Below are 25,575 nucleotides of genomic sequence, written 5' to 3' on the forward strand. Positions count from 1 at the left end.
TTTGCAGATCATAGATTCCTGCAAACTCTGATCTCTCAACCATCACAACTCTGGTGTATGGACTCGTTCCATTTCTAACCAGCGCTGTTTTTTCTGATATATGGACCAGTTTGATCACACACTTACCTGGGTATCGCTGAATGTGTCTCTGCACCTTATAGAACTTAAAAAATAACTCTTTCCACAGAAAGTCATCGCGGGACACGGCATACCAGCGTTGGCACACCAGTCCGGCTGAGAGCAAGTCTGCAGGGCCCAAGCTTAGAAAGATCTGGTAGAGGATACTGTCAGGGAGTAGGAAGGAGCTGCAATCATCCATTGTGTCATTCTGTCACCTTCCACTCTGTCCTAAAAAATATAAAATAACAGAATCCAGCACACTTAGACCATCATTTCAATCTATTGGGTCATAATTTTCCTGCTTTCTAAAATAAATAAAAGCCATTACATTAAATACAGCCTTAGTTATACTGGGTGGGTTTATATTATTAAAGGGACACTCCAGGCTCCCACACACGTTAGATGCACTGTCAGAGGCGGCTCTCTAATTAGGCGATTTAGGCGGCCGCCTAAGGCCTCGCGGCCGCCTAAATCGCCGGAGGGCAGACTGACATGTCGGGTTCTCGGTCTATGACCGAGGACCCGACACAGGAGGGGGCCCGGCGGCTTGCCCGGTATGCCGCCGGGTGCGAGGCCCCTCCTGTCAGGCCGCCCGGGGAGAGAGCCAGCCTCAGTCTCCAGCTCCGCCGGGTGTGAGCTGCAGACTGAGGTCTCGCGATCTCCAGCCAATCAGAACGTTGCCGCGGGTTACCACGGCAACGTTCTGAATGGAGATCGCGAGACATTCCCCACGTGGTCTGCAGCTCTGCATCCGGCGGAGCTGCAGACCGGAAAGCCCACTGGACCACCAGGGAGCCATCCAGGACACTGGACCACCAGGGACAGATTGACCCCACCGGACCACCAGGGAAAAGGTAGATTTTGACCCCCTCTCACCCTGTCACCCCCCCCTAAACCTGTCACCCCCCTAAACCTGTCACCCCCCCTAAATCTGTCACCCCCCCTAAATCTGTCACCCCCTCCTCACCCTGTTACCCCTCTCACCCTGCCACTTCACCCTGTCACCCCCACTCACCCTGTCACCCCCCTCACCCTGTCACCCCCCTCACCCTGCCACCCCCCTCACCCTGCCACCCCCCTCACCCTGCCACTTCACCCTGTCACCCCCTCTTTACCCTGTCACCCCCCTCACCCTGTCACCCCCTCACCCAGGCACCCCCCTCACCCTGCCACTTCACCCTGTCACCCCCTCTTTACCCTGCCACCCCCTCACCCTGCCACTTCACCCTGTCACCCCCTCCTCACCCTGTCACCCCCCTCACCCTGTCACCCCCCTCACCCTGTCACCCCCCTCACCCTACCACTTCACCCTGTCAGCCCCTCCTCACCCTGTCATCCCCCCTCACCCTGTCATCCCCCCTCACCCTGTCACCCCTCTCACCCTGCCACTTCACCCTGTCACCCCCTCCTCACCCTGTCACCCCTCCTCACCCCCCTCGTCACCCCGTCACCCCCCCTCACCCTGTCACCACCCCTCACCCTGCCACTTCACCCTGTCACCCCCTCCTCACCCTGTCACCCCACTTCACCCTGTCACCCCCTCACCCTGTCACCCCCCTCACCCTGCCACTTCACCCTGTCACCCCCTCCTCACCCTGTCACCCCCCTCACCCTGTCACCCCCTCCTCACCCTGTCACCCCCTCCTCACCCTGTCACCCCCTCCTCACCCTGTCACCCCCTCCTCACCCTGTCACCCCCCCTCACCCTGTCACCCCCCCTCACCCTGTCACCCCCCCTCACCCTGTCACCCCCCCTCACCCTGCCACCCCACCTGTCACCCCCATCTCACCCTTCCACCCCACCTGTCACCCCCTCTCACCCTGTCACCCTGCCACCCAACCTGTCACCCCCCTCTCACGCTGCCACCCCACCTGTCACCCCCTCTTACCCTGCCACCCCACCTGTCACCCCCCCATCACCCTGTCAGCTCCTCTCACCATGTCACCCCATCTTACCCCTCTCTCACCCTGCCACCCCCTCACCCTGTCACCCACCTCTCACCCTGCCACCCCACCTGTCACCCCTTCTCACCCTGCCACCCCACCTGTCACCCCCCTCTCACCCTATCACCCGCCTCTCACCCTGCCACTCCACCTGTCACCCCCTCTCACCCTGCCACCCCACCTCTCACCCTGCCCTATCATTCCCCTCTCACTCTGTCACCTCACCCTGTCACCCCCCTCTCACCCTGCCACCCCACCTGTCACCCCCTCACCCTGTCACCCCACCTCTCATTCTGTCATCCTCCTTCCACCCCACCTGTCATCCCTCACTCCCTCTCACCCTGTCATCCGCTCACTCTGCCACCCCCTCACCCTGCCACCCCACCTGTCACCCCACATCTCACCCTCTCACCCCACCTCTTACTCGGTCACCCACCCTGTGACCCCCACACTGTCACCCCCTAATACTGTCTCACCCTGTCACCCCCTCTCACCCTGCCACCCCACCTGTCGCCCACCTCACCCTGCCTCCCCCTCTCACCCCACATCGGACCCTGTCACTCACCCTGCCACCCCACCTGTCACCCCCTCTCACCCTGTCACCCCACCTCTTACTCTGTCACCCACCCTGTGACCCCCCACACTATGTCACACCCCTTACTCTGTCACCTTACCCAGTCACTCCCCACCACTCTGTCACCCTCCCTCTCACTCTGTCACCCTCCCTCTCACTCTGTCACCCTCCCTCTCACTCTGTCACCCCTCTACACTTTGTCGACCCCCCTACACTCTGTCACCCCCTCACACTCTGTCACCCCCTCACACTCTGTCACCCTCCTCACACTCTGTCACCCTCCTCACACTCTGTCACCCTCCTCACACTATGTAATTTTCCCCACACACTCTGTAACCTCTCTCCGCACACACCGTCAACCTACCTCTCACCCTGTCACCCCCCCCTCACACTCTGTCGCCTCCTCCCTACACTATGTCACCCCCTCACACTATGTCATTTTCCCCACACACTCTGTCACCTCTCTACGCACACACTGTCACCCCCCTCCATACACACTATCTCTCCCTCTAAACACACGGGCACCACTCTCCGCACTCTGGCACCCTCCTGCTCTTTTACACTCACCCTGCCACAAGTACCCCTTTACTCACCCTGTCACCCCCTGAAGGCAATCATTCTACACACTGTCATAAAACATAGCTTCATCATGAACTTAATGCCAAAGGCCACAGGCAGTACACAAACATACACATGCTCAGAGAAACATACATACAGATACATAGATAGAGATACTCACTGCCAGACACACACTCTCAGGCACACACAGGTAGACAACGCAACAATGTATACAAAGACTAGCTCTTTATATCCAGTGCTGCAAGCTCCCTCTTCAATATATCTACAGCTTCTTATACACACACAAGTCAACTGCTATTTTTTTCCAATAATGGTGTTAGTGGGGGCCTCATCTATGAGTTTCGCCTAAGGCCTCGCCAAGTCTAGAGCCGCCACTGTGCACTGTGTAGGTTAGGTTACAGTTAGTTATACTGGGTGGGTTTATATTATTAAAGGGACACTCCAGGCTCACACACACGTTAGGTGCACTGTGTAGGTTAGGTTACAGTTAGTTATACTGGGTGGGTTTATGTTATTAAAGGGACACTCCAGGCTCCCACACACGTTAGGTGCACTGTGTAGGTTAGGTTACAGTTAGTTATACTGGGTGGGTTTATATTATTAAAGGGACACTCCATGCTCCCACACACGTTAGATGCACTGTGTAGGTTAGGTTACAGTTAGTTATACTGGGTGGGTTTATATTATTAAAGGGACACTCCAGGCTCCCACACACATAAGGTGCACTGTGTAGGTTAGGTTACAGTTATACTGGGTGGGTTTATATTATTAAAGGGACACTCCAGGCTCCCACACACGTTAGATGCACTGTGTAGGTTAGTTATACTGGGTGCGTTTAGATTATTAAAGGGATACTCCAGGTTCCCACACACGTTAGATGCACTGTGTAGGTTAGTTATACTGGGTGCGTTTAGATTATTAAAGGGATACTCCAGGTTCCCACACACGTTAGGTGCACTGTGTAGGTTAGGTTACAGTTATACTGGGTGGGTTTATATTATTAAAGGGACACTCCATGCTCCCACACACGTTAGATGCACTGTGTAGGTTAGGTTACAGTTAGTTATACTGGGTGGGTTTATATTATTAAAGGGACACTCCAGGCTCCCACACACATTAGGTGCACTGTGTAGGTTAGGTTACAGTTATACTGGGTGGGTTTATATTATTAAAGGGACACTCCAGGCTCCCACACACGTTAGATGCACTGTGTAGGTTAGTTATACTGGGTGCGTTTAGATTATTAAAGGGATACTCCAGGTTCCCACACACGTTAGATGCACTGTGTAGGTTAGTTATACTGGGTGCGTTTAGATTATTAAAGGGATACTCCAGGTTCCCACACACGTTAGGTGCACTGTGTAGGTTAGGTTACAGTTATACTGGGTGGGTTTATATTATTAAAGGGACACTCCATGCTCCCACACACGTTAGATGCACTGTGTAGGTTAGGTTACAGTTAGTTATACTGGGTGGGTTTATATTATTAAAGGGACACTCCAGGCTCCCACACACATTAGGTGCACTGTGTAGGTTAGGTTACAGTTATACTGGGTGGGTTTATATTATTAAAGGGACACTCCAGGCTCCCACACACGTTAGATGCACTGTGTAGGTTAGTTATACTGGGTGCGTTTAGATTATTAAAGGGATACTCCAGGTTCCCACACACGTTAGATGCACTGTGTAGGTTAGGTTACAGTTAGTTATACTGGGTGGGTTTATATTATTAAAGGGACACTCCAGGCTCCCATACACGGTAGGTGCACTGTGTAGGTTAGGTTACAGTTAGTTATACTGGGTGGGTTTATATTATTAAAGGGACACTCCAGGCTCCCACACACGTTAGATGCACTGTGTAGGTTAGGGTACAGTTAGTTATACTGGCTGGGTTTGTATTATTAAAGGGACACTCCAGGATCCCACACACGTTAGATGCACTGTGTAGGTTAGGTTACAGTTAGTTATAATGAGTGGGTTTATATTATTAAAGGGACACTCCAGGCTCCCACACACGTTAGATGCACTGTGTAGGTTAGGTTACAGTTAGTTATACTGGGTGGGTTTATATTATTAAAGGGACACTCCAGGCTCCCACACACATTAGGTGCACTGTGTAGGTTAGGTTACAGTTATACTGGGTGGGTTTATATTATTAAAGGGACACTCCAGGCTCCCACACACGTTAGATGCACTGTGTAGGTTAGTTATACTGGGTGCGTTTAGATTATTAAAGGGATACTCCAGGTTCCCACACACGTTAGATGCACTGTGTAGGTTAGGTTACAGTTAGTTATACTGGGTGGGTTTATATTATTAAAGGGACACTCCAGGCTCCCATACACGGTAGGTGCACTGTGTAGGTTAGGTTACAGTTAGTTATACTGGGTGGGTTTATATTATTAAAGGGACACTCCAGGCTCCCACACACGTTAGATGCACTGTGTAGGTTAGGGTACAGTTAGTTATAATGAGTGGGTTTATATTATTAAAGGGACACTCCAGGCTCCCACACACGTTAGATGCACTGTGTAGGTTAGGTTACAGTTAGTTATACTGGGTGGGTTTATATTGGCGTCATCTGCACTCTTGGCACTATAGCCACAACAGAGCATTGCAGGGGTTATGGTGATTGGAGTGTTCAGTTAGTTATACTGGGTGGGTTTATATTATTCTCATGAAAGAAACAAAATGCCCTCAGTGGTTTTATGATCATATTTCCATTTAAATAACCAGCCCTGGATAGTCAGTCATTCTCCTGGTAATTTAATGAATTGGCTGAATAAAACCCATTAAATAAACAGCTGGTGGATGGTGTTCATACACATTAGGTACAGCTCTGAAAAGCATCATGGGACGATGTTAATGGGTAAACACTCGCTACATTCACCCTTTCAGTGCCACAGAGCAATGCATTGCTTTGTCCGTGCTGCCCTCTTGTTTGGATGAATATTGAACATAAATTAAAAAGGACAACCAATCAATGTCCGGAGGAACAGTCTGATAGTAATGAGCCAATCAGAGCGCTCGGGCGAGCTGATCTCACCATTTAGTGGTATATAAGTGGCCGTGTTCCATTTTCAGGAGCCGTGCCGATGAAGATGCATGTTTTGCTTTTATCATTAATCAATTTTTATTATAGTTTTAATATTTAAAAGATAACACAAACAATGGAACATTTAGCGAAATACACCCCCAACGATATCAACAAGAGTTCATCCAGGAGTATGGCTAGACGTGTCAGACTTTATTTTGGATTTTCTCCATTTTCAGGGCTGATATTTAAGAGTAACATTTAAAACTCTCCATAGAGCAGTGTAAACCATTTTGGTTTATCTCCCTGACGTTCTAGAAAACAACGTACAGGCTTATTAACTAAAGTGAGAATTCAAATTGAATTAAAAATGAATTTTATATTTAAGGGCAAGTTAACCCCTTAAGGACCAAACTTCTGGAATAAAAGGGAATCATGACATGTCATACATGTCATGTGTCCTTAAGGGGTTAAAGCATATCTGACATAAATACTATTTACAGCTCAGCCAGTCTGACAATGAACTTAAAATTCCCCCCTGAATCCTCACTTTAGTGAATTAGTCTGCCAGTGCCCTATAAATACAAGTCATTAAAGCTGGGGACTGGAGCGGTTATAATTATTTAATCAGGGTCGTTGTGAAGGTTGAAGGTTTTATTATCAAACATGTTTTATTAACGGAGGTCCAGAGTTTGGAGCATTTCCTGTGCCTTAAATTAAAGGAATACTTTAAGCACCAAAACAAAGTTACCATACTGAAGCAGTTTTGGTTTATAGATAAAGTTCCCGCAGTCTCACAGCTCAATTCTCTGCCATTTAGGAATGAAATCACTTTGTTCATGCAGCCTTAGCCACACCCCCCGGGCTGTGACCTACACAGTCTCCCTAAAGATTTCCTGTAATGAGTCATCTAATGTTTACACTTCCTTTATTGCACAGTCTGTTTAATTTAAGAATCCTCATCTGTGTGAGTAAAGCTCAAATAATCCCTTAAGGACGTGTCATTACGCCCTCACCATAATGGGCTTTAATGCACTTAGGGCGTAATGACATCCTGCAGAACTGGTATTAGAAGTGGTGAACCTTTGGGTTTATGATTAAAATAGGTATTAAGATTATGGTCATTTAGAAGTTAAGGTCATTTTATTACAGTGGAACATATGCGAATTACAAAATAAGCAAGTCCCTGTTGTTGCCCCTCTCTCTGTATACTGTTCCCATTGTTGCCCCTTGCTCTGTATATTGTTCCTATTGTTGCCCTGTCTCTGTATACTGTACCCATTGTTTACCCTCTCTATGTATATTGTCTCTATTGCTGCCCTGTCTCTGTATACTGTCCCCATTGTTGCCCCCGTCTCTGTATATTGTCCCCATTGTTGCCTCTCTCTCTGTATACTGTCCCCATTGTTGCCCTGTCTCTGTATATTGTCCCCATTGTTGCCCTGTCTCTGTATATTGTCCCCATTGTTGCCCTGTCTCTGTATATTGTCCCCATTGTTGCCCTGTCTCTGTATATTGTCCCCATTGTTGCCCTGTCTCTGTATATTGTCCCCATTGTTGTCCTTTCAGTATACTGTCACTGTCCCCATTGTTGTCATCTCTGTATATTGTCTCCATTGGAGCCCTGTCTCTGTATACTGTCACTGTCCCCATTGGTGCCCCTCTCTCTGTATATTGTCCCATTGTTGCCTCTCTCTCTGTATATTGTCCCCATTGTAGCCCTGTCTCTGTATACTGTCCCCATTGTTGCCCTGTCTCTGTATACGGTCACTGTCCCCATTGTTGCTGTCTCTGTATACTGTCACTGTCCCCATTGTTGCTGTCTCTGTATACTGTCACTGTCCCCATTGTTGCGGTCTCTGTATACTGTCACTGTCCCCATTGTTGCGGTCTCTGTATACTGTCACTGTCCCCATTGTTGCTGTCTCTGTATACTGTCCCCATTGTTGCTGTCTCTGTATACTGTCACTGTCTCCATTGTTGCTGTCTCTGTATACTGTCACTGTCCCCATTGTTGCTGTCTCTGTATACTGTCACTGTCCCCATTGTTGCTGTCTCTGTATACTGTCACTGTCCCCATTGTTGCTGTCTCTGTATACTGTCACTGTCCCCATTGTTGCTGTCTCTGTATACTGTCACTGTCCCCATTGTTGCTGTCTCTGTATACTGTCACTGTCCCCATTGTTGCTGTCTCTGTATACTGTCACTGTTCCCATTGTTTCCCTGTCTCTGTATACTGTCACTGTCCCCATTGTTGCTGTCTCTGTATACTGTCACTGTCCCCATTGTTGCTGTCTCTGTATACTGTCACTGTCCCCATTGTTGCTGTCTCTGTATACTGTCACTGTCCCCATTGTTGCTGTCTCTGTATACTGTCACTGTCCCCATTGTTGCTGTCTCTGTATACTGTCACCATTGTTGCTGTCTCTATATACTGTCACTGTCCCCATTGTTGCTGTCTCTGTATACTGTCACTGTCCCCATTGTTGCTGTCTCTGTATACGGTCACTGTCCCCATTGTTGCTGTCTCTGTATACGGTCACTGTCCCCATTGTTGCTGTCTCTGTATACGGTCACTGTCCCCATTGTTGCTGTCTCTGTATACTGTCACTGTCCCCATTGTTGCTGTCTCTGTATAATGTCACTGTCCCCATTGTTGCTGTCTCTGTATACTGTCACTGTCCCCATTGTTGCTGTCTCTGTATACTGTCACTGTCCCCATTGTTGCTGTCTCTGTATACTGTCACTGTCCCCATTGTTGCTGCTTCTGTATACGGTCACTGTCCCCATTGTTGCTGTCTCTGTATACGGTCACTGTCCCCATTGTTGCTGTCTCTGTATACTGTCACTGTCCCCATTGTTGCTGTCTCTGTATACTGTCAATGTCCCCATTGTTGCCCTGTCTCTGTATACTGTCACTGTCCCCATTGTTGCTCTGTCTCTGTATACTGTCACTGTCCCCATTGTTGCTCTGTCTCTGTATACTGTCACTGTCCCCATTGTTGCTCTGTCTCTGTATACTGTCACTGTCCCCATTGTTGCTGTATCTGTATACTGTCACTGTCCCCATTGTTGCTGTCTCTGTATACTGTCACTGTCCCTATTGTTGCTGTCTCTGTATACTGTCACTGTCCCCATTGTTGCTGTATCTGTATACTGTCACTGTCCCCATTGATGCTGTCTCTGTATACTGTCACTGTCCCCATTGTTGCTGTCTCTGTATACGGTCACTGTCCCCATTGTTGCTGTCTCTGTATACTGTCACTGTCCCCATTGTTGCTGTCTCCCTATACTGTCACTGTCCCCATTGTTGCTGTCTCTGTATACTGTCACTGTTCCCATTGTTGCTGTCTCTGTATACTGTCACTGTCCCCATTGTTGCTGTCTCTGTATACTGTCACTGTCCCCATTGTTGCTGTCTCTGTATACTGTCACTGTCCCAATTGTTGCTGTTTCTGTATATGGTCACTGTCCCCATTGTTGCTGTCTCTGTATATGGTCACTGTCCCCATTGTTGCTGTCTCTGTATACTGTCACTGTCCCCATTGTTGCTGTCTCTGTATACTGTCACTGTCCCCATTGTTGCTGTCTCTGTATACTGTCACTGTCCCCATTGTTGCTGTCTCTGTATACTGTCACTGTCCCCATTGTTGCGGTATACGGTCACTGTCCCCATTGTTGCGGTATACGGTCACTGTCCCCATTGTTGCTGTCTCTGTATACGGTCACTGTCCCCATTGTTGCTGTCTCTGTATACGGTCACTGTCCCCATTGTTGCTGTCTCTGTATACTGTCACTGTCCCCATTGTTGCTGTCTCTGTATACTGTCACTGTCCCCATTGTTGCCCTGTCTCTGTATACTGTCACTGTCCCCATTGTTGCTCTGTCTCTGTATACTGTCACTGTCCCCATTGTTGCTGTATCTGTATACTGTCACTGTCCCCATTGTTGCCCTGTCTCTGTATACTGTCACTGTCCCCATTGTTCCTGTATCTGTATACTGTCACTGTCCCCATTGTTGCTGTCTCTGTATACTGTCACTGTCCCCATTGTTGCTGTCTCTGTATACTGTCCCCATTGTTGCTGTCTCTGTATACTGTCCCCATTGTTGCCCTGTCTCTGTATACTGTCACTGTCCCCATTGTTGCTGTCTCTGTATACTGTCACTGTCCCCATTGTTGCTGTCTCTGTATACTGTCCCCATTGTTGCTGTCTCTGTATACTGTCCCCATTGTTGCCCTGTCTCTGTATACTGTCACTGTCCCCATTGTTGCTGTCTCTGTATACTGTCACTGTCCCCATTGTTGCTGTCTCTGTATACTGTCACTGTCCCCATTGTTGCTGTCTCTGTATACTGTCACTGTCCCCATTGTTGCTGTCTCTGTATGCTGTCACTGTTCCCATTGTTGCTGTCTCTGTATACTGTCACTGTCCCCATTGTTGCTGTCTCTGTATACTGTCACTGTCCCCATTGTTGCTGTCTCTGTATACTGTCACTGTCCCCATTGTTGCTGTCTCTGTATACTGTCACTGTCCCCAATGTTGCTGTCTCTGTATACTGTCACTGTCCCCATTGTTGCTGTCTCTGTATACTGTCACTGTCTCCTTGGTTGCTGTCTCTGTATACTGTCACTGTGGGGTGGCTTTCTGGGTGTAGGGGTTATTTCCCGGCCGGTCACACTGTATATTAGATATTATTATATCCCCAGGACACACAGTGCCCATGTTACCCCAGCCTTGCTGCCCCTCCCTCCATTAAACTGCCCCAGCTCCAGAGCTCACCTTCACTTCCGCATCAGCTTCCCTTCTATCCTCCGAGCTTCCTCTCTCTATGGTCCCGGAGGACGGTCTGTCTCCACCACGTCTCTATGGTAAAGGAGACTGAAAACACAGCTGTTTATGGGCAGAGAGGAACCGGGGGGGGGGGGAGAGAGTCCAGTCTGGGGGGAGGGAGGGAACCAGGGGGGGAGAGACAGAGCTCCACAGCAATAATACTCCCAGTAATGTGTCTGAGTGTATAACAGAGCTCCACAGCAATAATACTCCAAGTAATGTGTCTGAGTGTATAACAGAGCTCCACAGCAATAATCCTCCCAGTAATGTGTCTGAGTGTATAACAGAGCTCCACAGCAACAATACTCCCAGTAATGTGTCTAAATGTATAACAGAGCTCCACAGCAATAATACTCCCAGTAATGTGTCTGAGTATATAACAGAGCTCCACAGCAATAATACTCCCAGTAATGTGTCTGAGTGTATAACAGAGCTCCACAGTAATAATACTCCCAGTAATGTGTCTGTGTGTATAACAGAGCTCCACAGCAATAATACTCCCAGTAATGTGTCTGAGTGTATAACAGAGCTCCACAGCAATAATACTCCCAGTAATGTGTCTGAGTGTATAACAGAGCTCCACAGCAATAATACTCCCAGTAATGTGTCTGAGTATATAACAGAGCTCCACAGCAATAATACTCCCAGTAATGTGTCTGAGTGTATAACAGAGCTCCACAGCAATAATACTCCCAGTAATGTGTCTGAGTGTATAACAGAGCTCCACAGCAATAATACTCCCAGTAATGTGTCAGTGTATAACAGAGCTCCACAGCAATAATACTCCAAGTAATGTGTCTGAGTGTATAACAGAGCTCCACAGCAATAATACTCCCAGTAATGTGTCTGAGTATATAACAGAGCTCCACAGCAATAATACTCCCAGTAATGTGTCTGAGTGTATAACAGAGCCCCACAGCAATAATACTCCCAGTAATGTGTCTGAGTGTATAACAGAATTCCACAGCAATAATACTCCCAGTAATGTGTCTGAGTGTATAACAGAATTCCACAGCAATAATACTCCCAGTAATGTGTCTGAGTGTATAACAGAGCCCCACAGCAATAATACTCCCAGTAATGTGTCTGAGTGTATAACAGAGCCCCACAGCAATAATACTCCCAGTAATGTGTCTGAGTGTATAACAGAATTCCACAGCAATAATACTCCCAGTAATGTGTCTGAGTGTATAACAGAGCTCCACAGCAATAATACTCCCAGTAATGTGTCTGAGTGTATAACAGAGCTCCACAGCAATAATACTACCAGTAATGTGTCTGAGTGTATAACAGAGCTCCACAGTAATAACACTCCCAGTAATGTGTCTGAGTGTATAACAGAGCTCCACAGCAATAATACTCCCAGTAATGTGTCTGAGTGTATCACAGAGCTCTACGGCAATAATACTCCCAGTAATGTGTCTGAGTGTATAACAGAGCTCCACAGCAATAATACTCCCAGTAATGTGTCTGAGTGTATAACAGAGCCCCACAGCAATAATACTCCCAGTAATGTGTCTGAGTGTATAACAGAGCCCCACAGCAATAATACTCCCAGTAATGTGTCTGAGTGTATAACAGAGCTCCACAGCAATAATACTCCCAGTAATGTGTCTGAGTGTATAACAGAGCTCCACAGTAATAACACTCCCAGTAATGTGTCTGAGTGTATAACAGAGCCCCACAGCAATAATACTCCCAGTAATGTGTCTGAGTGTATCACAGAGCTCCACAGCAATAATACTCCCAGTAATGTGTCTGAGTGTATAACAGAGCTCCACAGCAATAATACTCCCAGTAATGTGTCTGAGTGTATAACAGAGCCCCACAGCAATAATACTCCCAGTAATGTGTCTGAGTTTATCACAGAGCTCCACAGCAATAATACTCCCAGTAATGTGTCTGGGTGTATAACAGAGCTCTACTGCAATAATACTCCCAGTAATGTGTCTGAGTGTATAACAGAGCTCCACAGCAATAAAACTCCCAGTAATGTGTCTGAGTGTATAACAGAGCCCCACAGCAATAATACTCCCAGTAATGTGTCTGAGTGTATAACAGAGCTCCACAGCAATAATACTCCCAGTAATGTGTCTGTGTGTATAACAGAGCTCCACATCAATAATACTCCCAGTAATGTGTCTGAGTGTATAACAGAGCTCCACAGCAATAATACTCCCAGTAATGTGTCTGAGTGTATCACAGAGCTCCACAGCAATAATACTCCCAGTAATGTGTCTGAGTGTATCACAGAGCTCCACAGCAATAATACTCCCAGTAATGTGTCTGAGTGTATAACAGAGCTCCACAGCAATAATACTCCCAGTAATGTGTCTGAGTGTATAACAGAGCTCCACAGTAATAATACTCCCAGTAATGTGTCTGAGTGTATAACAGAGCTCCACAGCAATAATACTCCCAGTAATGTGTCTGAGTGTATAACAGAGCTCCACAGCAATAATACTCCCAGTAATGTGTCTGAGTGTATAACAGAGCTCCACAGCAATAATACTCCCAGTAATGTGTCTGAGTGTATAACAGAGCTCCACAGCAATAATACTCCCAGTAATGTGTCTGAGTGTATAACAGAGCCCCACAGCAATAATACTCCCAGTAATGTGTCTGAGTGTATAACAGAGCCCCACAGCAATAATACTCCCAGTAATGTGTCTGGGTGTATAACAGAGCTCCACAGCAATAATACTCCCAGTAATGTGTCTGAGTGTATAACAGAGCTCCACCGCAATAATACTCCCAGTAATGTGTCTGAGTGTATAACAGAGCTCCACAGCAATAATACTCCCAGTAATGTGTCTGAGTGTATAACAGAGCTCCACAGTAATAATACCCCCAGTAATGTGTCTGAGTGAATAACAGAGCTCCACAGCAATAATACTCCCAGTAATGTGTCTGAGTGTATAACAGAGCTCCACAGTAATAATACTCCCAGTAATGTGTCTGAGTGTATCACAGAGCTCCACAGCAATAATACTCCCAGTAATGTGTCTGAGTGTATAACAGAGCTCCACAGCAATAATACTCCCAGTAATGTGTCTGAGTGTATAACAGAGCTCCACAGCAATAATACTCCCAGTAATGTGTCTGAGTGTATAACAGAGCTCCACAGCAATAATACTCCCAGTAATGTGTCTGAGTGTATAACAGAGCCCCACAGCAATAATACTCCCAGTAATGTGTCTGAGTGTATAACAGAGCCCCACAGCAATAATACTCCCAGTAATGTGTCTGGGTGTATAACAGAGCTCCACAGCAATAATACTCCCAGTAATGTGTCTGAGTGTATAACAGAGCTCCACAGCAATAATACTCCCAGTAATGTGTCTGAGTGTATAACAGATCCCCACAGCAATAATACTCCCAGTAATGTGTCTGAGTGTATAACAGAGCCCCACAGCAATAATACTCCCAGTAATGTGTCTGAGTGTATAACAGAGCTCCACAGCAATAATACTCCCAGTAATGTGTCTGAGTGTATAACAGAGCTCCACAGCAATAATACTCCCAGTAATGTGTCTGAGTGTATAACAGAGCTCCACAGCAATAATACGCCCAGTAATGTGTCTGAGTGTATAACAGAGCTCCACAGCAATAATAATCCCAGTAATGTGTCTGAGTGTATCACAGAGCTCCACAGCAATAATACTCCCAGTAATGTGTCTGAGTGTATAACAGAGCTCCACAGCAATAATACTCCCAGTAATGTGTCTGAGTGTATAACAGAGCTCCACAGTAATAATACTCCCAGTAATGTGTCTGAGTGTATAACAGAGCTCCACAGCAATAATACTCCCAGTAATGTGTCTGAGTGTATAACAGAGCTCCACAGCAATAATACTCCCAGTAATGTGTCAGTGTATAACAGAGCTCCACAGCAATAATACTCCAAGTAATGTGTCTGAGTGTATAACAGAGCTCCACAGCAATAATACTCCCAGTAATGTGTCTGAGTATATAACAGAGCTCCACAGCAATAATACTCCCAGTAATGTGTCTGAGTGTATAACAGAGCTCCACAGCAATAATACTCCCAGTAATGTGTCAGTGTATAACAGAGCTCCACAGCAATAATACTCCAAGTAATGTGTCTGAGTGTATAACAGAGCTCCACAGCAATAATACTCCCAGTAATGTGTCTGAGTATATAACAGAGCTCCACAGCAATAATACTCCCAGTAATGTGTCTGAGTGTATAACAGAGCCCCACAGCAATAATACTCCCAGTAATGTGTCTGAGTGTATAACAGAATTCCACAGCAATAATACTCCCAGTAATGTGTCTGAGTGTATAACAGAATTCCACAGCAATAATACTCCCAGTAATGTGTCTGAGTGTATAACAGAGCCCCACAGCAATAATACTCCCAGTAATGTGTCTGAGTGTATAACAGAGCCCCACAGCAATAATACTCCCAGTAATGTGTCTGAGTGTATAACAGAATTCCACAGCAATAATACTCCCAGTAATGTGTCTGAGTGTATAACAGAGCTCCACAGCAATAATACTCCCAGTAATGTGTCTGAGTGTATAACAGAGCTCCACAGCAATAATACTACCAGTAATGTGTCTGAGTGTATAACAGAGCTCCACAGTAATAACACTCCCAGTAATGTGTCTGAGTGTATAACAGAGCTCCACAGCAATAATACTCCCAGTAATGTGTCTGAGTGTATCACAGAGCCCCACAGCAATAATACTCCCAGTAATGTGTCTGAGTGTATAACAGAATTCCACAGCAATAATACTCCCAGTAATGTGTCTGAGTGTATAACAGAGCCCCACAGCAATAATACTCCCAGTAATGTGTCTGAGTGTATAACAGAGCCCCACAGCAATAATACTCCCAGTAATGTGTCTGAGTGTATAACAGAGCTCCACAGCAATAATACTCCCAGTAATGTGTCTGAGTGTATAACAGAGCTCCACAGTAATAACACTCCCAGTAATGTGTCTGAGTGTATAACAGAGCCCCACAGCAATAATACTCCCAGTAATGTGTCTGAGTGTATCACAGAGCTCCACAGCAATAATACTCCCAGTAATGTGTCTGAGTGTATAACAGAGCTCCACAGCAATAATACTCCCAGTAATGTGTCTGAGTGTATAACAGAGCTCCACAGCAATAATACTCCCAGTAATGTGTCTGAGTGTATCACAGAGCTCTACGGCAATAATACTCCCAGTAATGTGTCTGAGTGTATAACAGAGCTCCACAGCAATAATACTCCCAGTAATGTGTCTGAGTGTATAACAGAGCCCCACAGCAATAATACTCCCAGTAATGTGTCTGAGTGTATAACAGAGCCCCACAGCAATAATACTCCCAGTAATGTGTCTGAGTGTATAACAGAGCTCCACAGCAATAATACTCCCAGTAATGTGTCTGAGTGTATAACAGAGCTCCACAGTAATAACACTCCCAGTAATGTGTCTGAGTGTATAACAGAGCCCCACAGCAATAATACTCCCAGTAATGTGTCTGAGTGTATCACAGAGCTCCACAGCAATAATACTCCCAGTAATGTGTCTGAGTGTATAACAGAGCTCCACAGCAATAATACTCCCAGTAATGTGTCTGAGTGTATAACAGAGCCCCACAGCAATAATACTCCCAGTAATGTGTCTGAGTTTATCACAGAGCTCCACAGCAATAATACTCCCAGTAATGTGTCTGGGTGTATAACAGAGCTCTACTGCAATAATACTCCCAGTAATGTGTCTGAGTGTATAACAGAGCTCCACAGCAATAAAACTCCCAGTAATGTGTCTGAGTGTATAACAGAGCCCCACAGCAATAATACTCCCAGTAATGTGTCTGAGTGTATAACAGAGCTCCACAGCAATAATACTCCCAGTAATGTGTCTGTGTGTATAACAGAGCTCCACATCAATAATACTCCCAGTAATGTGTCTGAGTGTATAACAGAGCTCCACAGCAATAATACTCCCAGTAATGTGTCTGAGTGTATCACAGAGCTCCACAGCAATAATACTCCCAGTAATGTGTCTGAGTGTATCACAGAGCTCCACAGCAATAATACTCCCAGTAATGTGTCTGAGTGTATAACAGAGCTCCACAGCAATAATACTCCCAGTAATGTGTCTGAGTGTATAACAGAGCTCCACAGTAATAATACTCCCAGTAATGTGTCTGAGTGTATAACAGAGCTCCACAGCAATAATACTCCCAGTAATGTGTCTGAGTGTATAACAGAGCTCCACAGCAATAATACTCCCAGTAATGTGTCTGAGTGTATAACAGAGCTCCACAGCAATAATACTCCCAGTAATGTGTCTGAGTGTATAACAGAGCTCCACAGCAATAATACTCCCAGTAATGTGTCTGAGTGTATAACAGAGCCCCACAGCAATAATACTCCCAGTAATGTGTCTGAGTGTATAACAGAGCCCCACAGCAATAATACTCCCAGTAATGTGTCTGGGTGTATAACAGAGCTCCACAGCAATAATACTCCCAGTAATGTGTCTGAGTGTATAACAGAGCTCCACCGCAATAATACTCCCAGTAATGTGTCTGAGTGTATAACAGAGCTCCACAGCAATAATACTCCCAGTAATGTGTCTGAGTGTATAACAGAGCTCCACAGTAATAATACCCCCAGTAATGTGTCTGAGTGAATAACAGAGCTCCACAGCAATAATACTCCCAGTAATGTGTCTGAGTGTATAACAGAGCTCCACAGTAATAATACTCCCAGTAATGTGTCTGAGTGTATCACAGAGCTCCACAGCAATAATACTCCCAGTAATGTGTCTGAGTGTATAACAGAGCTCCACAGCAATAATACTCCCAGTAATGTGTCTGAGTGTATAACAGAGCTCCACAGCAATAATACTCCCAGTAATGTGTCTGAGTGTATAACAGAGCTCCACAGCAATAATACTCCCAGTAATGTGTCTGAGTGTATAACAGAGCCCCACAGCAATAATACTCCCAGTAATGTGTCTGAGTGTATAACAGAGCCCCACAGCAATAATACTCCCAGTAATGTGTCTGGGTGTATAACAGAGCTCCACAGCAATAATACTCCCAGTAATGTGTCTGAGTGTATAACAGAGCTCCACAGCAATAATACTCCCAGTAATGTGTCTGAGTGTATAACAGATCCCCACAGCAATAATACTCCCAGTAATGTGTCTGAGTGTATAACAGAGCCCCACAGCAATAATACTCCCAGTAATGTGTCTGAGTGTATAACAGAGCTCCACAGCAATAATACTCCCAGTAATGTGTCTGAGTGTATAACAGAGCTCCACAGCAATAATACTCCCAGTAATGTGTCTGAGTGTATAACAGAGCTCCACAGCAATAATACGCCCAGTAATGTGTCTGAGTGTATAACAGAGCTCCACAGCAATAATAATCCCAGTAATGTGTCTGAGTGTATCACAGAGCTCCACAGCAATAATACTCCCAGTAATGTGTCTGAGTGTATAACAGAGCTCCACAGCAATAATACTCCCAGTAATGTGTCTGAGTGTATAACAGAGCTCCACAGTAATAATACTCCCAGTAATGTGTCTGAGTGTATAACAGAGCTCCACAGCAATAATACTCCCAGTAATGTGTCTGAGTGTATAACAGAGCTCCACAGCAATAATACTCCCAGTAATGTGTCAGTGTATAACAGAGCTCCACAGCAATAATACTCCAAGTAATGTGTCTGAGTGTATAACAGAGCTCCACAGCAATAATACTCCCAGTAATGTGTCTGAGTATATAACAGAGCTCCACAGCAATAATACTCCCAGTAATGTGTCTGAGTGTATAACAGAGCTCCACAGCAATAATACTCCCAGTAATGTGTCAGTGTATAACAGAGCTCCACAGCAATAATACTCCAAGTAATGTGTCTGAGTGTATAACAGAGCTCCACAGCAATAATACTCCCAGTAATGTGTCTGAGTATATAACAGAGCTCCACAGCAATAATACTCCCAGTAATGTGTCTGAGTGTATAACAGAGCCCCACAGCAATAATACTCCCAGTAATGTGTCTGAGTGTATAACAGAATTCCACAGCAATAATACTCCCAGTAATGTGTCTGAGTGTATAACAGAATTCCACAGCAATAATACTCCCAGTAATGTGTCTGAGTGTATAACAGAGCCCCACAGCAATAATACTCCCAGTAATGTGTCTGAGTGTATAACAGAGCCCCACAGCAATAATACTCCCAGTAATGTGTCTGAGTGTATAACAGAATTCCACAGCAATAATACTCCCAGTAATGTGTCTGAGTGTATAACAGAGCTCCACAGCAATAATACTCCCAGTAATGTGTCTGAGTGTATAACAGAGCTCCACAGCAATAATACTACCAGTAATGTGTCTGAGTGTATAACAGAGCTCCACAGTAATAACACTCCCAGTAATGTGTCTGAGTGTATAACAGAGCTCCACAGCAATAATACTCCCAGTAATGTGTCTGAGTGTATCACAGAGCTCTACGGCAATAATACTCCCAGTAATGTGTCTGAGTGTATAACAGAGCTCCACAGCAATAATACTCCCAGTAATGTGTCTGAGTGTATAACAGAGCCCCACAGCAATAATACTCCCAGTAATGTGTCTGAGTGTATAACAGAGCTCCACAGCAATAATACTCCCAGTAATGTGTCTGAGTGTATAACAGAGCTCCACAGTAATAACACTCCCAGTAATGTGTCTGAGTGTATAACAGAGCCCCACAGCAATAATACTCCCAGTAATGTGTCTGAGTGTATCACAGAGCTCCACAGCAATAATACTCCCAGTAATGTGTCTGAGTGTATAACAGAGCTCCACAGCAATAATACTCCCAGTAATGTGTCTGAGTGTATAACAGAGCCCCACAGCAATAATACTCCCAGTAATGTGTCTGAGTTTATCACAGAGCTCCACAGCAATAATACTCCCAGTAATGTGTCTGGGTGTATAACAGAGCTCTACTGCAATAATACTCCCAGTAATGTGTCTGAGTGTATAACAGAGCTCCACAGCAATAAAACTCCCAGTAATGTGTCTGAGTGTATAACAGAGCCCCACAGCAATAATACTCCCAGTAATGTGTCTGAGTGTATAACAGAGCTCCACAGCAATAATACTCCCAGTAATGTGTCTGTGTGTATAACAGAGCTCCACATCAATAATACTCCCAGTAATGTGTCTGAGTGTATAACAGAGCTCCACAGCAATAATACTCCCAGTAATGTGTCTGAGTGTATCACAGAGCTCCACAGCAATAATACTCCCAGTAATGTGTCTGAGTGTATCACAGAGCTCCACAGCAATAATACTCCCAGTAATGTGTCTGAGTGTATAACAGAGCTCCACAGCAATAATACTCCCAGTAATGTGTCTGAGTGTATAACAGAGCTCCACAGTAATAATACTCCCAGTAATGTGTCTGAGTGTATAACAGAGCTCCACAGCAATAATACTCCCAGTAATGTGTCTGAGTGTATAACAGAGCTCCACAGCAATAATACTCCCAGTAATGTGTCTGAGTGTATAACAGAGCTCCACAGCAATAATACTCCCAGTAATGTGTCTGAGTGTATAACAGAGCTCCACAGCAATAATACTCCCAGTAATGTGTCTGAGTGTATAACAGAGCCCCACAGCAATAATACTCCCAGTAATGTGTCTGAGTGTATAACAGAGCCCCACAGCAATAATACTCCCAGTAATGTGTCTGGGTGTATAACAGAGCTCCACAGCAATAATACTCCCAGTAATGTGTCTGAGTGTATAACAGAGCTCCACCGCAATAATACTCCCAGTAATGTGTCTGAGTGTATAACAGAGCTCCACAGCAATAATACTCCCAGTAATGTGTCTGAGTGTATAACAGAGCTCCACAGTAATAATACCCCCAGTAATGTGTCTGAGTGAATAACAGAGCTCCACAGCAATAATACTCCCAGTAATGTGTCTGAGTGTATAACAGAGCTCCACAGTAATAATACTCCCAGTAATGTGTCTGAGTGTATCACAGAGCTCCACAGCAATAATACTCCCAGTAATGTGTCTGAGTGTATAACAGAGCTCCACAGCAATAATACTCCCAGTAATGTGTCTGAGTGTATAACAGAGCTCCACAGCAATAATACTCCCAGTAATGTGTCTGAGTGTATAACAGAGCTCCACAGCAATAATACTCCCAGTAATGTGTCTGAGTGTATAACAGAGCCCCACAGCAATAATACTCCCAGTAATGTGTCTGAGTGTATAACAGAGCCCCACAGCAATAATACTCCCAGTAATGTGTCTGGGTGTATAACAGAGCTCCACAGCAATAATACTCCCAGTAATGTGTCTGAGTGTATAACAGAGCTCCACAGCAATAATACTCCCAGTAATGTGTCTGAGTGTATAACAGATCCCCACAGCAATAATACTCCCAGTAATGTGTCTGAGTGTATAACAGAGCCCCACAGCAATAATACTCCCAGTAATGTGTCTGAGTGTATAACAGAGCTCCACAGCAATAATACTCCCAGTAATGTGTCTGAGTGTATAACAGAGCTCCACAGCAATAATACTCCCAGTAATGTGTCTGAGTGTATAACAGAGCTCCACAGCAATAATACGCCCAGTAATGTGTCTGAGTGTATAACAGAGCTCCACAGCAATAATAATCCCAGTAATGTGTCTGAGTGTATCACAGAGCTCCACAGCAATAATACTCCCAGTAATGTGTCTGAGTGTATAACAGAGCTCCACAGCAATAATACTCCCAGTAATGTGTCTGAGTGTATAACAGAGCTCCACAGTAATAATACTCCCAGTAATGTGTCTGAGTGTATAACAGAGCTCCACAGCAATAATACTCCCAGTAATGTGTCTGAGTGTATAACAGAGCTCCACAGCAATAATACTCCCAGTAATGTGTCTGTGCGTATAACAGAGCTCCACAGCAATAATACTCCCAGTAATGTGTCTGAGTGTATAACAGAGCGCCACAGCAATAATGCTCCCAGTAATGTGCCTGAGTGTGTAACAGAACTCCACAGCAATAATACTCCCAGTAATGTGTCTGGGTGTGTAACAGAGCTCCACAGCAATAATACTCCCAGTAATGTGTCTGAGTGTATAACAGAACTCCACAGCAATAATACTCCCAGTAATGTATCTGGGTGTGTAACAGAGCTCCACAGCAATAATACTCCCAGTAATGTGTCTGAGTGTATAACAGAGCTCCACAGCAATAATACTCCCAGTAATGTGTCTGGGTGTGTAACAGAGCTCCACAGCAAGAATACTCCCAGTAATGTGTCTAGGTGTATAACAGAGCTCCACAGCAATAATACTCCCAGTAATGTGTCTGAATGTATAACAGAGCTCCACAGCAATAATACTCCCAGTAATGTGTCTGAATGTATAACAGAGCTCCACAGCAATAATACTTCCAGTAATGTGTCTGAGTGTATAACAGAGCTCCACAGCAATATTACTCCCAGTAATGTGTCTGAGTGTATAACAGAGCCCCACAGCAATAATACTCCCAGTAATGTGTCTGAGTGTATAACAGAGCTCCACAGCAATAATACTCCCAGTAATGTGTCTGAGTGTATAACAGAGCTCCACAGCAATAATACTCCCAGTAATGTGTCTGAGTGTATAACAGAGCTCCACAGCAATAATACGCCCAGTAATGTGTCTGAGTGTATAACAGAGCTCCACAGCAATAATAATCCCAGTAATGTGTCTGAGTGTATCACAGAGCTCCACAGCAATAATACTCCCAGTAATGTGTCTGAGTGTATAACAGAGCTCCACAGCAATAATACTCCCAGTAATGTGTCTGAGTGTATAACAGAGCTCCACAGTAATAATACTCCCAGTAATGTGTCTGAGTGTATAACAGAGCTCCACAGCAATAATACTCCCAGTAATGTGTCTGAGTGTATAACAGAGCTCCACAGCAATAATACTCCCAGTAATGTGTCTGTGCGTATAACAGAGCTCCACAGCAATAATACTCCCAGTAATGTGTCTGAGTGTATAACAGAGCGCCACAGCAATAATGCTCCCAGTAATGTGCCTGAGTGTGTAACAGAACTCCACAGCAATAATACTCCCAGTAATGTGTCTGGGTGTGTAACAGAGCTCCACAGCAATAATACTCCCAGTAATGTGTCTGAGTGTATAACAGAACTCCACAGCAATAATACTCCCAGTAATGTATCTGGGTGTGTAACAGAGCTCCACAGCAATAATACTCCCAGTAATGTGTCTGAGTGTATAACAGAGCTCCACAGCAATAATACTCCCAGTAATGTGTCTGGGTGTGTAACAGAGCTCCACAGCAAGAATACTCCCAGTAATGTGTCTAGGTGTATAACAGAGCTCCACAGCAATAATACTCCCAGTAATGTGTCTGAATGTATAACAGAGCTCCACAGCAATAATACTCCCAGTAATGTGTCTGAATGTATAACAGAGCTCCACAGCAATAATACTTCCAGTAATGTGTCTGAGTGTATAACAGAGCTCCACAGCAATATTACTCCCAGTAATGTGTCTGAGTGTATAACAGAGCTCCACAGCAATAATACTCCCAGTAACGTGTCTGTGCGTATAACAGAGCTCCACAGCAATAATACTCCCAGTAATGTGCCTGAGTGTATAACAGAACTCCACAGCAATAATACTCCCAGTAATGTGTCAGGGAGTGTAACAGAGCTCCACAGCAATAATACTCCCAGTAATGTGCCTGAGTGTATAACAGAACTCCACAGCAATAATACTCCCAGTAATGTGTCTGGGTGTGTAACAGAGCTCCACAGCAATAATACTCCCAGTAATGTGTCTGAGTGTATAACAGAACTCCACAGCAATAATACTCCCAGTAATGTGTCTGAGTGTATAACAGAGCCCCACAGTAATAATACCCCCAGTAATGTGTCTGAGTGTATAACAGAGCTCCACAGCAATAATACTCCCAGTAATGTGTCTGAGTGTATAACAGAGTTCCACAGCAATAATACTCCCAGTAATGTGTCTGAGTGTATAACAGAGCCCCACAGTAATAATACTCCCAGTAATGTGTCTGAGTTTATAACAGAGCTCCACAGCAATAATACTTCCAGTAATGTGTCTGAGTGCATAACAGAGCCCCACAGTAATAATACCCCCAGTAATGTGTCTGAGCGCATAACAGAGCCCCACAGTAATAATACTCCCAGTAATGTGTCTGAGTGTATAACAGAGCTCCACAGCAATAATACTCCCAGTAATGTGTCTGAGTGTATAACAGAGCTCCACAGCAATGATAATCCCAGTAATCTGTCTGAGTGTATAACAGAGCTCCACAGCAATAATACTCCCAGTAATGTGTCTGAGTGTATAACAGAGCTCCACAGCTATATTACTCCCAGTAATGTGTCAGTGTATAACAGAGCTCCACAGCAATAATACTCCCAGTAATATGTCTGTGTGTATAACAGAGCTCCACAGCTATAATACTCCCAGTAATGTGTTAGTGTATAACAGAGCTCCACAGCTATAATACTCCCAATTAATACTCCCCCGATGTACAAGGTTTATGGTGTTTGGAAGGTTACAGGGTCAAATATAGCACATCACATTTTTCAGTTTATACACATTCAGATTTGCCAGATTGGTTACGTTGCCTTTGAGAGCGTATGGTCAGGGCCGGCGCCACTGTTAGGGGAAGTAGGCATTCGCCGCTCTGCTGGGGCCGCCCATCGGGATATTTCTTGGTGGGCTTCTACTGTCTTGGGCCTGTCACAGTATGGCAGAGCAGGCACCTTTTTACCTTAATGACAGATGCCTGCTCTGCCATCAAATACCGGTGACTGGAGGAAAATGCAGGCGGCGAGGAAGGCTCTTCTTGCAGCCTCTCACTCCTCCCTCGCGCCCTCTGTGATATCGGTAGCCGGAATATGACATCATTCCGGCCCGGCATACTAAACCACGGGCGGGAGGAGTGAGGAGCTTCCCCACACTGGACCCCAGGGAGGTGAGTGTTTGTAAGTCAGTGAGTGTATGTATGTCAGTGAGTGTCTGTGTGTGTGTCTGTCAGTGAGTGAGTGTATGTATGTCTGTCAGTGAATGTCTGTGTGTGTCTGTGTCTGTCAGTGAATGTGTGTGTGTGTCTGTCATTGAGTGTGTGTGTGTGTGTATGTCTGTCAGTAAGTGTCTGTCAGTGAATGAATGAGTGTATGTCTGTCAGTGAGTGTCTGAGTGAGTGTATGTCTGTCAGTGAGTGTGTGTATGTCTGTCTCAGTGAGTGTCTGTGTATGTGTGGGTCAGTGAGTGAGTGTTTGTATGAGTGTATGTGTGTGTGTGTCAGTGAGTGAATGTCTGTGAGTGAGTTTCTGTGTGTGTGTGTGTGTGTCTGTCTGTCTGTGAGTGAGTGACATGAAGGGGCAGAAAAAGGGATCTTTGCCTAGGGCGGCAGAAATTCTTGCACCGGCCCTGTGTATGGTAGCCCAGCAAT

General features: G+C 45.4%; 1 protein-coding gene across 2 annotated transcripts in view; it reads right to left on the bottom strand.

The window, feature by feature from the left end:
• FBXW5 (F-box and WD repeat domain containing 5) overlaps positions 1-11,110 on the bottom strand; it is a 30,845-nt gene extending 19,735 nt beyond the window's left edge. Inside the window, exons 1-2 of one of the 2 annotated variants that reach the window (XM_063432991.1) lie at positions 11,034-11,110; positions 127-348 (exon numbers count right to left, since the gene is read on the bottom strand). In XM_063432991.1, the coding sequence (XP_063289061.1) occupies positions 127-319 (193 nt within the window). In that variant the 5' untranslated portion in view covers positions 320-348; positions 11,034-11,110. Of the gene's footprint in view, positions 1-126; positions 349-6,107; positions 6,129-11,033 lie in introns of those variants that run through there. The other variant, XM_063432992.1, reaches the window with a different exon arrangement.
• Between the last annotated feature and the right edge of the window lie 14,465 nt (positions 11,111-25,575).

Source organism: Pelobates fuscus, chromosome 9, assembly GCF_036172605.1.
Source record: "Pelobates fuscus isolate aPelFus1 chromosome 9, aPelFus1.pri, whole genome shotgun sequence".
Lineage (NCBI taxonomy): Eukaryota > Metazoa > Chordata > Amphibia > Anura > Pelobatidae > Pelobates > Pelobates fuscus.